This window comes from Manduca sexta, unplaced genomic scaffold (assembly GCF_014839805.1).
Source record: "Manduca sexta isolate Smith_Timp_Sample1 unplaced genomic scaffold, JHU_Msex_v1.0 HiC_scaffold_368, whole genome shotgun sequence".
In the NCBI taxonomy this organism is placed as follows: Eukaryota; Metazoa; Arthropoda; class Insecta; order Lepidoptera; family Sphingidae; genus Manduca; species Manduca sexta.
In genome coordinates, this window is record NW_023594774.1 from 1484 (window position 1) to 17124 (window position 15641).

Below are 15641 nucleotides of genomic sequence, written 5' to 3' on the forward strand. Positions count from 1 at the left end.
AGCATCCATTAATCAATTTATACAAATTAATAGTATTTACTATGTGTTATAGGCATTATTTTTTGGTAATTCAAAATTATTGTTGTTTACTATACTTTAAGTACCTTAACTGGTAACTAACCAAGCCGATGAATAATAATAATAAAGCTTTTACTTACAACCATGAATAACTTGCAATAATAAAAAAATTAAAGCATATATTATTTGAAATATAACTATTTATCAGATTTTATCATGTTTTTTTGATATTGTAATTTACTTCCATTTTGAAGACTGCACTTTACAGCTTTTGTGCTCATAGGGATACTCCGATAAAAACTGTGATGAAATCCAAAAAAAATGTTTTATTTCAATGCCTAACATTTGCGCAAACACAAAAAAATCATTAGCCTATATTATGCTATAAAAAAATCACCTGTTGGTATATGTGTAAGAACTACACAGTTGGAATTTTTGTTTACAGCTGAGCCTCCCGGTCCACTTCCTCTGATGAACTGCTCTGACAAATCACATTCATTTATCATGGGCACTTTAGAATAATCTATGGTATGTTTCAGTGCTGCAAGAATTCGTGGCCGGAAGGTTTTGAAGCTAGATATTATATTTATGATCATTCTAAACAACAGAACCTCTTTGGAGTAATGCTTCACCTTTCTGAAATTTAAAAGAGAATTAATTAGATGTGGTTTATTTAAATTTAAGCAAATAATTTAGGTTATTAAGAAATCTATACAAGTGTTTGGAGATATTATTAACTTTCACCTGTGCCGTCTGATTCCATGTACAAGATTTTCAACATGAATATTTTTCTGAGAATGAAAGTACTCTATGGCACTCAAGAGAAGAGAGAAGGAAGCTACATTTCCTATTCGTGAAAAAGAGTCCTGAGATTAGTGTGTTCAAACAAACAAACAATTTCTTCAGCTTTATATATTAGTATAAAGATTACTAATATTTTTAATACTAAGTTTGGCCATAGTAAATCTATTTCATTCTATATGGTGGATTAGCCAGAGTTAATACTCTATGTTTGTGGTAAGTTATATTTTTATATTAAAAAACTATACAGAACAATTATACTTTTTTCATTCAAGCATCCTATTAAGAAATAGGTAATGGTCTCTCATTTCTGTAAGTACCTATACAGAATATTAGCAGCCAGTGTAAAAATATCAGTCTCTTTAATTGTTAAATTTAAACAAGTTACAGAATTACAACAAATGCAATGTCTATTGGAGGTTAGGTGGTTAGATATTTTGTTTACATTATTAACACAAAGTTTTCTTCACATTTTTGTCGCTTTTGGGGGTAATAGAATTCTATTTAACAACGTTTATATAATAAGATCATATACTGTCCCAAGGCGACAAGTGATTTTAAAATACTACAAACTTCACTACATATTTACCTGATATGCAAAATAAATATCTTCACTTTTTGTCAATGTTTTGTTGTTTTTAAACTCTGCAGATATTCTCCTTCTAAAGTAAACCGGGTCTGTCAATTTAAGAGACTTGGAATAATTCAATAGGGTCTTGTAAAGTTTTAAAATTTCATATCTCGAAACCTGCATGTTAAATCTTGACACCTTATAGCGGTGCCAGGAATCACTAGAAGAACTTTGTAATTCGTCTTCTATCCATTCATTCTATTTTTATTAGTGAAAAAAAAAACTTTGAGGTTAGGTTACGAAAACTTTTAAAAGAATATCAGAGACCGGATAAACTAGACTGAATATCAAAGAGAATTATAATATATATGGAAACTGAATATGCAATGTTGACATTTTAGCAGTGTTGCCGACACTATTGTGCTAAACCTGCAAAAAAATCCTGATCAAAGTGCAAGCCCTGAGGGCCAAATATATTTAGATACTTATAGTTTGAAAAATAGTAAAAAAAAAATAGAACTGAAATGATAATTGAAATAAACTAATAACGTTTAATAGCCGATGGTTTTTATAATGGATTGCTTTACAACAGCTAATAGAAAAAAGGAAAATCCATTACGACATTGTACTCATTTTGTCACATAGTACAGAGAATTTATGGACTTACCTATTTTTCTGTACGAACAATCCGCTTTACGTCATATACTTACATATTACATACCTACACAAATTTAAAACTATTTTGCCATGGTTTGTTTCAATAAGGTAATCTTGACATGCCTTAATATTTGTGCCATGCCTTGGAATCCTAGGTAAACCATTGTATCACATATTATGGCCCGTCCATTATGTATAAATTAGGAAGTCCCGAACCATAGTGTTAAAATTAAAACAAAATAGAAATTCCCACCAGATATACAGATTTAGGCGGTACTTATTCCTTTTAACGCATGATACAGATCCATGTATTTATACAGATTTTAATTCGTGAACCAACTGCCATCATTGTAAGCAAAAACAGTGGTTTGGAGACGGAAATAAAAAGTAAGTGTAATTTTAAAAATCTAAGATTTTTCCATGTTACTTATACTGAGAATAAGAATAATCTCAGCAACCTGGCAACACGGTCGTACACTAATATAGGGAAATTCCCTAATCCCAAAGCCTAGCTTGATAGCAAGTCTAATATCGTGCAGAAGGCTCAAGTCATTTATGGTAATAACTCATCTAAATACTTTATTAATTTAAATTGTGAATTAAGTGTATTGCGTGTTAAAAATGTTGCATTTGGATGCTAGCAGTTCCTCAAATTCGAAAGCTATCAGTGATACGTGCAACATAGATTTAAATTCTATTATAAAAATAGAAACACAACTACAAGATAATCCTTACGATATGATTTCTTTAGTGTTCCTGTTGTACGACGTGCCGGATACAGCGCTGCAGAGATTGATAGTATATCAACGAGTGATGAGTGACGTCATTGAAACAAATATTAATTTGTTGCAAGAATGGTACTGCCACGCCAGCAGTCGCCCTAACTGGCAACATGAATTATTAGAAGCATTAATGATATGCCAATTGAACTCCATTGTAAAGAGCCTTGGTTTCCATATACCCACTATGAGAGTATTTTACCTATCAAGTGATCCTTTTGGCAGCAAGTACATTAATCCGGTAAAGAAAATCCTTTATCATGCCTGTGAAAACATAGATTCTACAAATCTTAAGAAATTAAAAAAATCACTTCTTTCTTACGACATTAATGTAATGGAACATACAACTTGTGAAATAATATTTTTGGAACTCATGTCTAAAAATTTATAACAATTAATATTTCTCAAGAAAATAAAACAGATGAGGGCATCATGTACAATGTAGAAAACATTGTAAACATTTTGGACAAATTAAACGGCCTAAAAAAATAGTTAATAGTTTAAGATATCTCCCAAGGTAAAACCAAATCATGATACTATAAAATTAAAACAAGATAACACAAATTATGGGGTTGACGACTTCAACGATCTATTTGATTTGATCAATCAAATTATGCCAAATACACTGGAAAACGATGACTAATAAAATTTATTTTATTTGAAATAGATTTATGTCAGATTAAAAATCTATAACAAATTGGTGTATGTCTAATAATGAATCAAATAAATTTCACCTATCCAAAAAATCATTAAACGAGACCTATAATTATTTCCATATATTATAGAGGAAAACATCTAATGTGGATGATATAGGTTTGAGAGAGTGTAGTTATTACAGTTTCAGATTCACAGTTGATCTGATTTAAATCATCATCTGATGAAATGATAGAAATCATCAATAAGAAGCTTCAATAAACATGTTAATCTTATCCAATAATGAGTATTCGTATGATGTATAAACTTTCAGATGGGGAAAAGATCCATTGTAAGCTGTTGACTCAGTAAAAATGAAAGTGACACCAATATAAAACCTGGTGGATAATGAAATTAGCCACTTGATGAGCAAATTAAATAGTATCCATTATACTATTAGACTATGCTGGGAGGTGAAAATACTACATGTGAAATCAATTATACTGAACATGAAGACTTCAGGTGCATCACATTTCAACATGAGTTTGCAAACAGACTCTTCAGTTTGCTATGCTTATTTTTTTCAGAATATTGATGCTACTTAAGAATGAACTAAATAAATATGATCACTTATATTTTACACAAGAAAAATGATACCAAACTGTTCACAAAGTACAGCATGTGTAGCTCTATGCAAGCATTTTAAGAAACATAATACAAGTAATGTGTGATATTTATAAGTAATTATATATATTAAAAATTACTATACATAATATACAAGTAATAATTTGGCAATTGAGAAAGTCTAGGTCATACATATTTAATCAGAACATATTGGCTGAGTACACAAATTTGAGTGGACAGATCCTGGACTTACGTTCTAAAGAATAAGTAAAAAACTATGTTCATTTGAGGGTTTCCTGTTTCCTCCCCCTCAAATGAACATGTTTACTTATTCAGAACATAATCTTAAGTCCATCACAATTTCGTTGATAAATAGTCCATTTTGATTTGCCACCTTTAAATACACCTTGTCCAATCTCGAATTTCCTGGTTACAACGGAATATAATATCCCATCCTCGTCGCCAATATTATGTATTAATTGTAAATGAAATTATAATATTGGCAAAGAATTCAATTTCATTTACAATTAATACATAATATTGGCGACGAGGATGGGATATTATATTCCATTGTAACCAGGAAATTCGAGATTGGACGCAAGGTGCAGTTTAGGGACTACACAGGCCGTGACAAGTGGGAATTTGGCAGAATCGAGAAAGTCCTAGGTCACCTACACTATTTAATCAGAACAGAGAGTGGCGAAGTACACAAACGTCACGTGGACCAGATCCTGGACTTACGTTCTAAAGAATAAGTAAAAAACTATGTTCATTTGAGGGGGAGGAAACTGTTGTGTTCGTGGCAATATTATGTATTAATTGTAAATGAAATTATAATATGTACATTTTCATATAATATTCTTTTATTACAATGACAAATGTCAATCATACAATTTACTTTTTAGTGACCATAGAGTGGCCACGAACACAACAGGAAGTTTATTATGTTATACATAGTTCTTTTTCTATATGAAATAAATATTATATTTAATTAAAAACAAATTACATTACGCGAACTTTTCTAAATTTATTGCAACATCTACATCTGTGAAATCCATCACAACCTGCTCCATATATTTCCTCTCCACATCAGACTTTAGTTTAGACCATTTGTTGACTAAATATGCCCTTTGATGCTCTTGAATAAATTTAAAACTGTGTTTCAATGTGGCACTGACATGTAGAGTGTTCAGCCGCACATCTAGAGTGCCAATTTTTGTGATGAATGGTAAAGTACTAGTTACAAACATATGCGGTCCATGTCTCACTCGTAATATGGCTATTCGGGTATATTCATTGCAATATCTTGTCAACAATCCAGCTCTTATTGCAGCCACTCCATAGTCACCATGTAACTGTTGAACTTTATTAAGTACTGTCTCGTAAAACATTTTTGATTTCAATTTTAATGGTACGTCATCGGCAACACCTGGTGACGAAATTTCAACTGTAACGTACCTTAAAAATGCAAAATGGGGTTAGATTACTTTATTATGAATAAAAAATATTATAATGTGCAAGTAAACATAACCTCACCTATTTTTAAACCGAACCATTGTTTGTAGGCGGTAAGCTGTGTATGAATATTATATTTTTATAAGTTAAAAACACTAATGAGAAATTAAACTCAAATCTCTATTAGACCCAATTCAATCCAATTTTACATTATTGTGGCACTAAACAGTTAATCGTAAATATTCTCGCTGTTCATAGTTTACGTGAACTTCACTAATATTGGCTTAAATACACATCTCATTGAGAAACGTTTTATTCGAAGCAGTACAATCAAAGAGAATTATAATAAGTACAATACTCAAATACTTCTAATAGGTAATTATCAGAGACCAATAAACTTAAAGTAATTATAATAAATACGAAATTCGAAAATTGCTTTTTATTTTGTAAAGAGAACAGGCTATAGTCGTTCGACCATACTGCCTAGTTTTACGTATGTAATATGAAAATTGCTTTGATAATTGGTATCCGTACAGTAAGTAATTCTATTATTCTATTCTCAAAACAATAACAAACAATACTATTGGTCATCCTATTGATATATTGTTCTGAGCAAAGATAATTATAATATCTATAGAAAGTTCTGAGATTGATATGATATGATTGGTTTCTTTTTTCTTTAGACAAAAGCACATTATTGCCAACAATAACTTTTCAATCCGTTAATTTGCAAGAAATTCCATTCAAAAACTGTCAGACATCAATATAATCCATCGAAATCGTTGCAATAGTTTTAGGAGCTAAAAGCTTATCTGTTCCCACTCAACAAAAAAAATATGTTTATATTGCTGTTTCGACATTTTTTATTCAAATTGTTAAAAACTGATGACATTTTACAGTTTATTGAAATTAGTTTCATTGGGTAGTTTATACTTTTAACAGTTATTTATGTACCAACTATAAAAAATGAAATGTTTTAATTTTTGAATTTAGAACTAAGACTTATACTTGCAAAAATGATTAAGTGTAATACATAAAATTGACAAATGACAGTCGCGATTGGCGATTGCAGAGACAAATAAACTGAAGGCGACTGGATGCGGCAATTCGCGATTCGCGAGCTGCGACTACGAAGTACGAGTGCCGCGAGCGCTATCAAGTATCAATGCCAATAAGGTTATCGTTTACCTAACACAGAACACTGGCTAAGGCCTAAGATGTATCTATGTTATAATGCGCTGTTGTTTGCTAAATTACATCAAGGTCATTTTATCTCGGTTGTCTCAGATAAACACAAGTGTTTTATTGACTGTATAAGACAAACCATATCTATATTCTTATAGTACTGAGCCAGTTTCATAACATTATCCTGCATATACATAGAAAGGTTGATCAAAACTTTATAATACAGTTGGTGTATTTAATAAGTATCTTTAAACCCTAATAAACATCATGTGACGATCACCTGTAAATTGATGTTCCAGGTGCAATATATTGTAAAATGAATGGAGATGTATATTTTGTTGGTGTTGATGTGGGCTCTGGAAGTGTCCGAGCAGCACTTGTGGACCGTAAAGGTCATGTAATTAGGACCTCCGTGCAGGAAATAAAAACATGGAAACCGAAAGTTGACTATTATGAACAATCATCGAACAACATCTGGACCTGTTGTTTGACTGTTATTAAGGTAAATTATTTATTATATTATTTTAATTTACACTTAATTACAAGGTGCACACTGCCAAATTATTTATATGTGGTAAAAGTAGCTATCCTCAGTATTTATGTTTAAAAAACATATTTAAAAGCTTGAATTATAATAACTGTTTTCATAAAGGAATTGGTTTAGGTCATAGCATTGTTCATTATGAAAAATAAATACATGATGTCTAATTATACCCTACTTCACCAGGATGTACTTACAAATGTTGATTCCAGTGGTGTTCGCGGCATTGGCTTTGATGCAACATGCTCTTTAGTGGCTTTAGATAAAAACGGGAATCCTACAGCGGTCAGTGAATCTGATAATAATGAACAGAATATTATAATGTGGATGGACCACAGAGCAGAGGCTGAGGCAAATATTATAAACAAAAAAAATCATGACCTACTCAAATATGTTGGTGGCAAAGTCAGCTTAGAAATGGAGATGCCCAAACTCCTGTGGCTCAAAAGAAATTTGCCAAATAAATGGTCAGAATTTGGGTACTTCTATGATCTTCCTGATTTTCTGACATGGAAAGCTACAGGGTCAATGAGTAGATCATTGTGTTCCTTAGTTTGTAAATGGAATTATGAATGTTCTACTGATGGAAAACAGGGTTGGAATTTAGAATTTTTAAATGAAATAGGTTTAGAAGATTTAGCTGAAAACTATTTCAGTAAAATTGGCAACACTGTATTGTCTCCTGGAGTACTGTGGAGGTCTTTTACCTGATGTTGCCAGTGTACTTGGATTACAACCAGGCACACCGGTTGCTGCTTCCATAATAGATGCTCATGCAGGAGGTCTTGGAATGATTGGATCTCATGGTGAAGGCATTGACAAAGAGATGTCAACACGTTTAGGGCTGATTTGTGGTACATCAACATGTCATATGGCTGTAAACAAGAAACCTGTTATGGTACAAGGAGTGTGGGGGCCGTATTTCAGTGCTATGGTCCCAGGAATGTGGTTAAATGAAGCTGGACAAAGTGCCTCAGGGATGTTGCTTGATCATATTGTGTCCAGTCATCCAGCCGGTATTGAACTCTTAAAAATAAAATCTACTGGAGAGTAAGTTTCATGATGAAAACATTTTGATTTTTAGACTCTGCTGGGGATGTATAATATCATCAGTGCCAGCCATCATAATTTATTTCAATGTCTGTGATGCGTAATAGACACGTAAAGCAATATAATCTTATCTAATGTGACTCTCAATTTGCAGTAAAATAAAAATCCTTTATTTTTTTTTCAGTGTTAGACTATATCTGAGGGACCTGCTTACAACAATGGCTCAAAGAGAAGGATTGTCTGATGTCAATTTCTTAACAAAGGATATACATATGCTTCCAGACTTCCATGGAAACAGGTCACCATTGGCTGATCCCACACTGAGAGGCATGATTTCAGGATTGTGTATTGACCACAGTGCTGAGAACTTGGCATTGCTCTATCTAGCTACTTTGCAGGCTTTATCGGTAAATACATAGTATCTGTTTAGAAAGCCTATGTATGTTGGTAACTTATTTGAAAATAAGTGTTACAATTTTTTTTATTACAGTATGGCACAAGACATATAATTGATGCACTTCTCTTGGCTGGCTATGAACCATTCAAAACTTTATTAATATGTGGAGGATTATCAAAAGATCCACTTTTTGTGCAGACCCAAGCTGACGTTGTGCACTTGCCAATTCTAATGCCACGTGAAAAGGACTCAGTTCTAGTTGGTTCAGCAATATTAGGAGCCTGTGCATCCAAATATTTCAATACTGTACATGATGCTATTGTAAACATGGGTGGAATTGCTGATATCATACATCCTATGGAAAATACAAAATCATTTCATAAGAAAAAGTACAGGGTGTTTCTTAAAATGTTCCAAGATCAAATGAAATACAGGACACTGATGCACTGAAGCTTTTTAAACTCTTTTAGAACAAACGTTTATTGTTATTTTTTACATAATATAATTTCAGTTGAATATATTTTTTTATAATTATGAAATCCTGTTTGATAAAGCTTTGCGTATACCCCAGCCGTCGTAAATCGCTAATAGCACTCTTTATTGAACTAATACCTAGTGCTAATATGAGCGTCTTATTGAAAAAAATGCATATTGTAATTGTTTAGCAATGAATAGTTAAAAAAATCGGATATGGAAAAGTTATCACTAATATAGCAGAAATGCTACATAAATGGCAACACTATTTTCGCTATAGTGAAGTTATAATACGTACTGGCACTGGGCACATTCATTTTTGTGCTCGTTTGCCCCTTTATATAAAAAAAAGAACGATTTTCACAATACGATATTTAAATCATGTTACAACGCAGCACATGCTAAGCAAAGCCAGCCATGCAGCCATGTGTTAAGCCAAGCCAGCCATGCAGCCATGTGTTAAGCCAAGCCAAAGCCAAAGCCAAAGCCAAAGCCACAGCCACAGCCACAGCCAAAGCTAAAGCCATGCCACGGAGGTTGAATGCCGCAACTCCCACTCAAGCCAGCCAGCAGTATAAATATTGCCTATGGTTCGCCGTTGATTGTTCGTGACATGACATCCAACTGTTAAATGACGGGTATAAAAACCCAAGGCATTTATTTCAATGGACCAAAGAGAATACAAATACTACGTAAGAAGAGACGGGACCTCCATATATAAAAATAAATGTAAGAAACGTTAAACAGGGCTAAGTTAGCATAGGCAAAGTAACGACAATAACGAGCATCATAAAGTGCTACCAACATAAGATTAAAAACGAAATAGTGTTGTGCAGTTAGTAGGAACATCGAAATCGATAATAATCTGCATATCCAGAATATCCAACAGAATGAAAACAAAATATATTTTATTGTCGTCGCGAAACCGCCTATGACAGTACTGTTGTCATTGACGGATTCGAGACGGTTAATCTAGGTTATGGTAAAATAAAGAAGTGAGTACAAATAAACATATTTATTCAGTCAAACTTAACAATAAAAAAAACAATTGTATTTTTTTTTCTCCTCTCTTTCATGTACTGTATGTAGTCTTTCCAAATACAGTATACATCATAAGTTATGGCTAGAGTTAAGAAAGAAAGTCAAATCCATTCACTTTTTAAAATCTGATAGTCGACTAAGATTAAGAAAAATGCTATGTAAATAGGTACTATACAACTATATGTTCTCTACAAGATATTTGGAACTAGGTACAATCAATTGGATTTAAATTCCTTAATTTGCGCCAACTCAATCAAGATTCTTTGGAGAATCTTTTCGGTTTAATTAGGCAACATTCTCCAACAAACCAAAATCCGACATGCCACCATTTTGCCGCTGCACTCAAAACCACTATATTAACGAATCTTAGTACTCCTATAAGGGGAGCTAATTGTGACCCTGATGATAACCAATCGATGTTAGATTTTCATGATTTGGTATTTAGTAAAAAATCAGAATCAGAAGATTTAATTGGTGTAGAGCACTCGTATCACACAGTTGCTTATGATATAGACGATTATTTATGTGATAGCAACGATGCTATTTTACATTTACCAGATATATAGATGGATGTAGAAAAGGATTTGTTTGAACGTTTGGACAAACAACCAGCTGTTTATGTTAGTGGTTATTTGGCCTCTGTACTGGTTAAAGGCACTAACTGTCGTAAATGTTGCGACAGTGTAAGGACGTTGAAGCCAGAAAAAGAGATTTATAATTATACAGCCCTCAAAGAATGGTGGAAAGATATTGACGGAATCTAATAATGTATAACATTTTTGCGGATTTAAATAAATCATTTCATTTCAATTATTCTAATACTATATTACTTACCTGAACTCGTTAATTGAGCAATTTTATTTATATCTGCATTTGATTGTTCCCCTTCGGTAATAGCCATATTTATTTTATAACATTCATTTCTTATAAGTAAAACGGACAATTTGGTCAATAAAGCGTCTATGAAGAAGCCATTGTGCTCGTCACACACCCATGTTAAATTAATTTCTTTATGCATCGTCACACAACAATATTTAACTATGTCATTGATATATAACCAGTGTTTCACATCACGCTCAAATACAGATACACATGAGTTTACAGTATTACAGAGATTTAGAGTTGGATAGGTAAGGGAAAGCTTATCTTTCCACCATTCTTTGAGGGCTATATAATTATAAATTTTCTCTTTTTCTGGCTTCAACGTCCTTACACTGTCGCAACATTTACGACAGTTAGTGCCTTTAACCAGTACAGAGGCCAAATAACCACTAACATAAACAACTGGTTGTTTGTCGAAACGTTCAAACAAATCCTTTTCTACATCCGTCTCAATATCTGGTAAATGTAAAATAGCATCGTTGCTATCACATAAATAATCGTCTATATCATAAGCAACTGTGTGATATGAGTGCTCTACACCAATTAAATCTTCTGATTCTGATTTTTTACTAAATACCAAATCATGAAAATCTAACATCAATTGGTTATCATCAGGGTCACAATTAGCTCCCTTATAGGAGTACTAAGTTTTGTTAATATAGTGGTTTTGAGTGCAGCGGTAAAATGGTGGCATGTCGGATTTTGGTTTGTTGGAGAATGTTGCCTAATTAAACCGAAAAGATTCTCCAAAGAATCTTGATTGAGTTGGCGCAAATTAAGGAATTTAAATCCAATTGATTGTACGTAGTTCCAAATATCTTGAAGAGAACATATAGTTGTATAGTACCCATTTACACATCGGACGTTTCTTAATCTTAGTCGACTATCAGATTTTAAAAAGTGCATGGATTTGACTTTCTTTTTCAACTCTAGCCATAACTTATGATGTATACTGTTTTTGGATACATTTACGCGTATACCTCTCTTCACATCTTTTTGATGCTGGACCGTTAGTTATATCAAATAATCTATCTAACTGCTGAATGACATTGGCGGTTTGCAAAATTGACTCACGTTTTAATGTTCCATCAACATCTTTTACATTAACATCAAATGTTTCAGCAAATAATTTCAAAATAGCAGATACATCATTACTTAGTATTTGTGCGGCTAGTTTTACCTTCATTTTAGCGCGAAACTTAGGATTTACGTGCAGCGGTGTAATTTTTGAAATGGAGTGTGTTACTATTTTTTCTTGAATTTCAACTAAATGTGACCACTTAGCTTTAATTCCATCAAAACCAAAATACCGCCTTCGAAAAAGTTGTTCCGGATCGATTTGAATAAATGAGGTACATCATAAATTATATAAACTCTCTCATTATGCACCAAGTAAGAGTTACTATCAACGGGTTGTCCAGATAACTTTTTGAGCAAATTTAAAGCACCAACATTCGTTGGGCCTTGATCACAGACAGTCGCGATTACTTTAAACCCGATTTCGGTAACAATTTTTATTGCATTTTTAATAATGGCTACTAATTTTTCTGAAGATATTGTACCTTTGACAAAATAGTGTGCAAGCGGCTGCTTAAAATTTTTATGCACACCTTGTAATAATAAAACTAAAGCTTTATCAGCTAAATTTCCCGATCGACCATGTTCTCCTAAATCTTCATAGCCCTCGACTTTATCATTAGCAGAATTAAAGATTAGCCTCTTTTTTAAAGACATCTCATCGAATAAAATAACGCAGGTTTTATTTTTACCCGATAATTCATTTGCCTTTCTTTTGAGATGATCAATAACTACTTTGTTGAATCCAGGATGTATTGACATCTTACTAAGAACATTTTGTAAAGTCCTTGGACTAGGTAAGGGTAACAAATGTCTTAAATACCTATATAATTTCGGTGATTTTTTTATACATTGCTATGGCTAAAGCTTTTTCATCTTCAGACCATCGTTTGCCCTGAACAGAACGATATTGATTACTAATTGCTGAAAACATCATCGTCATAAGAAATTTTGATTCAATATTATCGAACAATTTTGCCTTTTTTTAAATATTCTCATTTTCGATTTTAAATGTTCAACCTTTTTCATTAGTTTCTTTTTTCGTGGAGAGACATTTTGATCGTACATTTTCTCTGGTCGCCTACTCTTTATTTGCGCAGCTGCAAAAAAAAAGCTTTTATTTGGTTAAACCAGAAACATTGAAAGTTAGAGAAAATTGAAAGATGAGGCAGACATTTGTCCTGAACAATGCAAGTTCAAGTGTCTACGAGCAATATATGAAACAAGATAACAATAAAGCACTGTATTAAAAAATCTAAAAACCCGATCATTAATGAAAATCTGGATCTAAATTAAATTTAAGGCGACATTATACATAAAATAAAAAGAAATTATTTAGCTTACTAACCTTTTTTGCTGCCATCTAATGTAAGTTCTGTTGATTTTATTGGTAAAAAATCCATTGAAGATGTTGATGGAACATCTGAAATGATAATCAGAAATTAAATAAGATAATCAAAAAAGAGTTGTCATGGGGTAATTACATTGTCATTATAACAAATATTTAAGTTTTCTCTAGTTTTGGTACTAGCCTTCACTTACTTTTCATTAAAGTAGATAATCTGCTTTACAGACATAATTTAAAAAAATATTGTATTTGTAAATAAAGTCTTACCAATCTGGCAATAAAAATAGATATTTAAAATATTAATAAGCACAACATAAATTTGAAGTTATAACAAACCTTTCTTAATAGTGCATTGTTCACTTGTAGTAATATTCACGGTGTATTGCACTGGCGGAACATCATCTTCGTTAAAAATATGATAGGCTTCTTCAATCGTAGCAATTTCTTCGTGTTGAGTAAAAGAATGTAACGGTTGTTCTAAAATGGGTGGAACGTGAGGTTGAGGAATAGAAGAAGTTGATGGCTCATCTGCAAAGAGTCAATTTAAGCATTGGGTTAGATTTTTCATCTGCCAACAATTGAACTACATCACAACCTTAACTCAAATCATATAACTAGTGGATATAATAAAGTATAAAAAAATATTAGGACATTCTAATTATTAAATTGCTAACCTTCTCGTGAGACTTGTTCTTTGAAAAGGTGACAGGGAAATTCTGCCAGAATGGAGTCTGGAAGTGGCTTAGAAGTAAGCCTTATTGATGGTACAGCCGTTTTCTTCAGCTGTGTTCCTTTTTTCTTAAAATCGCTATTTTTAAAATGCTTTCCACAAACGAATTTTAACTGATTAAGTTTTTCAATGGGCAAATAAGCTAGATCCTCATTTCCTGCCATTTTACCCATTCTTTACACCTGAAAGTAAAAATATCGACAATGTAAATATTCTGTTTCCCAACACTATTTCCCTGATTTAAAACTTCCAAAAACTAATTTATTAGAGAAATAACTAAGATTAAGAATGAAAATCAAAACAAAGATCTGTTAAATAAAGAAATTCCAACTTACCGACGTTCATCTAGAGGAAATCTAGCTATAAAATAACGTTTTATGCCATCTTTACGCTCCGATCTCAAACCACATATTACACATTTTCTATAAGGCGATACCTCAAGGTCCATTTTCATACATTTTGTTTCGGCTTTAATCTGGGTAACTAAACAAGTATTGGCAAGTAAAGAATTTAAATTCACGTCTAGTTAGTGATTAGTTCTCGCAGTTGAAGAAAAACGTAAAAATAATTAATAATCATGGATATTTCGGCCTTTAAAATTTAATATCACGAAATTTTAAAGGAACAACTACCCATGATTATTAATTATTTTTACATTTTCCATTCAACTGCGAGAACTAATCACTAACTAGACGTGAATTTAAATTCTTTACTTGCCAATACTTGTTTAGTTACCCAGATTAAAGCCGAAACAAAATGTATGAAAATGGACCTTGAGGTATCGCCATAAGCCATTCTTATAAATAAAATGTTCTGAATAACGCTAAATCCGAATAAACACTTTGAAACACCTATTTGCAGTAATACACTTGGTAAATGAACACCAGGGGGTGGACACTTAGAACATTTTGTGTAATGATGAATGATTATATATCTTAATGCCGTTACATAGAGTTTAGTTTTGGTTGACAAAAGGATGTCTCATCGTAACATCTTGTACCAACATAATAATCCAATAAATTTTGAAAGTATGTTGGCTACCATGATAGTTGATAATTTGCCGCCATTATTGACGGTAGATTTGTCATTGTTGAAGTTTATTTGCAATAAAATTGTATTATTGCGATTATGTTCAATAATAAGTTATGTTTTATGCCGAATACGTTGAGTTGAGCCAGCTTTTCCGTTTCGTGTATATTTCTTCTTGAAGGAATTTGTGTAGTGTGTGTTACGAGATAGTGATTCTTATTATTCCGAGATATTGACTCTAATTCTGTTTACATTTGTGTAGTTTATTGATTTTGTGTGCGAGAATGGGGAAAAGAATTAATGTGTATAAAAATGTGAGGTTTGTGGCATACAAAAGTACCCAAAGTCA

The 15641-nt window shown here is 32.4% G+C and overlaps 3 protein-coding genes and 1 pseudogene across 3 annotated transcripts; 2 read left to right on the plus strand and 2 right to left on the minus strand.

The window, feature by feature from the left end:
- The first annotated feature begins 2503 nt into the window (after positions 1 to 2503).
- On the plus strand, positions 2504 to 4064 carry LOC119193161 (annotated as a pseudogene).
- Positions 4065 to 5085: 1021 nt separating this feature from the next.
- Positions 5086 to 5902, minus strand: LOC119193159 (ribonuclease P/MRP protein subunit POP5-like). Its single transcript, XM_037446809.1, has 2 exons — positions 5620 to 5902; positions 5086 to 5541 (listed from the first exon to the last, which is right to left on the minus strand). The coding sequence occupies exons 1-2, from the start codon at positions 5637 to 5639 to the stop codon at positions 5091 to 5093; spliced, it is 471 nt and encodes a 156-aa protein (XP_037302706.1). The 5' UTR covers positions 5640 to 5902; the 3' UTR covers positions 5086 to 5090.
- Positions 5903 to 6453: 551 nt separating this feature from the next.
- On the plus strand, positions 6454 to 9250 carry LOC119193160 (FGGY carbohydrate kinase domain-containing protein-like). The gene is given in 6 exon segments (XM_037446810.1): positions 6454 to 6672; positions 7023 to 7225; positions 7451 to 7950; positions 7952 to 8314; positions 8499 to 8721; positions 8805 to 9250. Coding segments are annotated over 6 exon segments (1683 nt in total). The 5' UTR covers positions 6454 to 6635; the 3' UTR covers positions 9162 to 9250.
- A 3796-nt stretch (positions 9251 to 13046) lies between these two features.
- LOC119193158 lies at positions 13047 to 14427 on the minus strand. Its single transcript, XM_037446808.1, has 5 exons — positions 14208 to 14427; positions 13870 to 14061; positions 13534 to 13608; positions 13165 to 13285; positions 13047 to 13080 (listed from the first exon to the last, which is right to left on the minus strand). The coding sequence occupies exons 1-5, from the start codon at positions 14425 to 14427 to the stop codon at positions 13047 to 13049; spliced, it is 642 nt and encodes a 213-aa protein (XP_037302705.1).
- Between the last annotated feature and the right edge of the window lie 1214 nt (positions 14428 to 15641).

What these genes read in the sequence shown, in the direction of transcription:
- LOC119193159 (XM_037446809.1), bottom strand. Translation starts at nt 5,639, where the DNA reads ATGGTTCGGTTTAAAAATAG. An exon ending in ATGGTTCGGTTTAAAAATAG is followed by an intron (nt 5,542 to 5,619) that starts GTGAGGTTATGT and finishes TGCATTTTTAAG; the next exon opens with GTACGTTACAGTTGAAATTT.
- LOC119193158 (XM_037446808.1), bottom strand. Translation starts at nt 14,427, where the DNA reads ATGGCAGGAAATGAGGATCTAGCTTATTTGCCCATTGAAAAACTTAAT. An exon ending in AGAACAAGTCTCACGAGAAG is followed by an intron (nt 14,062 to 14,207) that starts GTTAGCAATTTA and finishes GACTCTTTGCAG; the next exon opens with ATGAGCCATCAACTTCTTCT. An exon ending in ACAATGCACTATTAAGAAAG is followed by an intron (nt 13,609 to 13,869) that starts GTTTGTTATAAC and finishes TTATCATTTCAG; the next exon opens with ATGTTCCATCAACATCTTCA.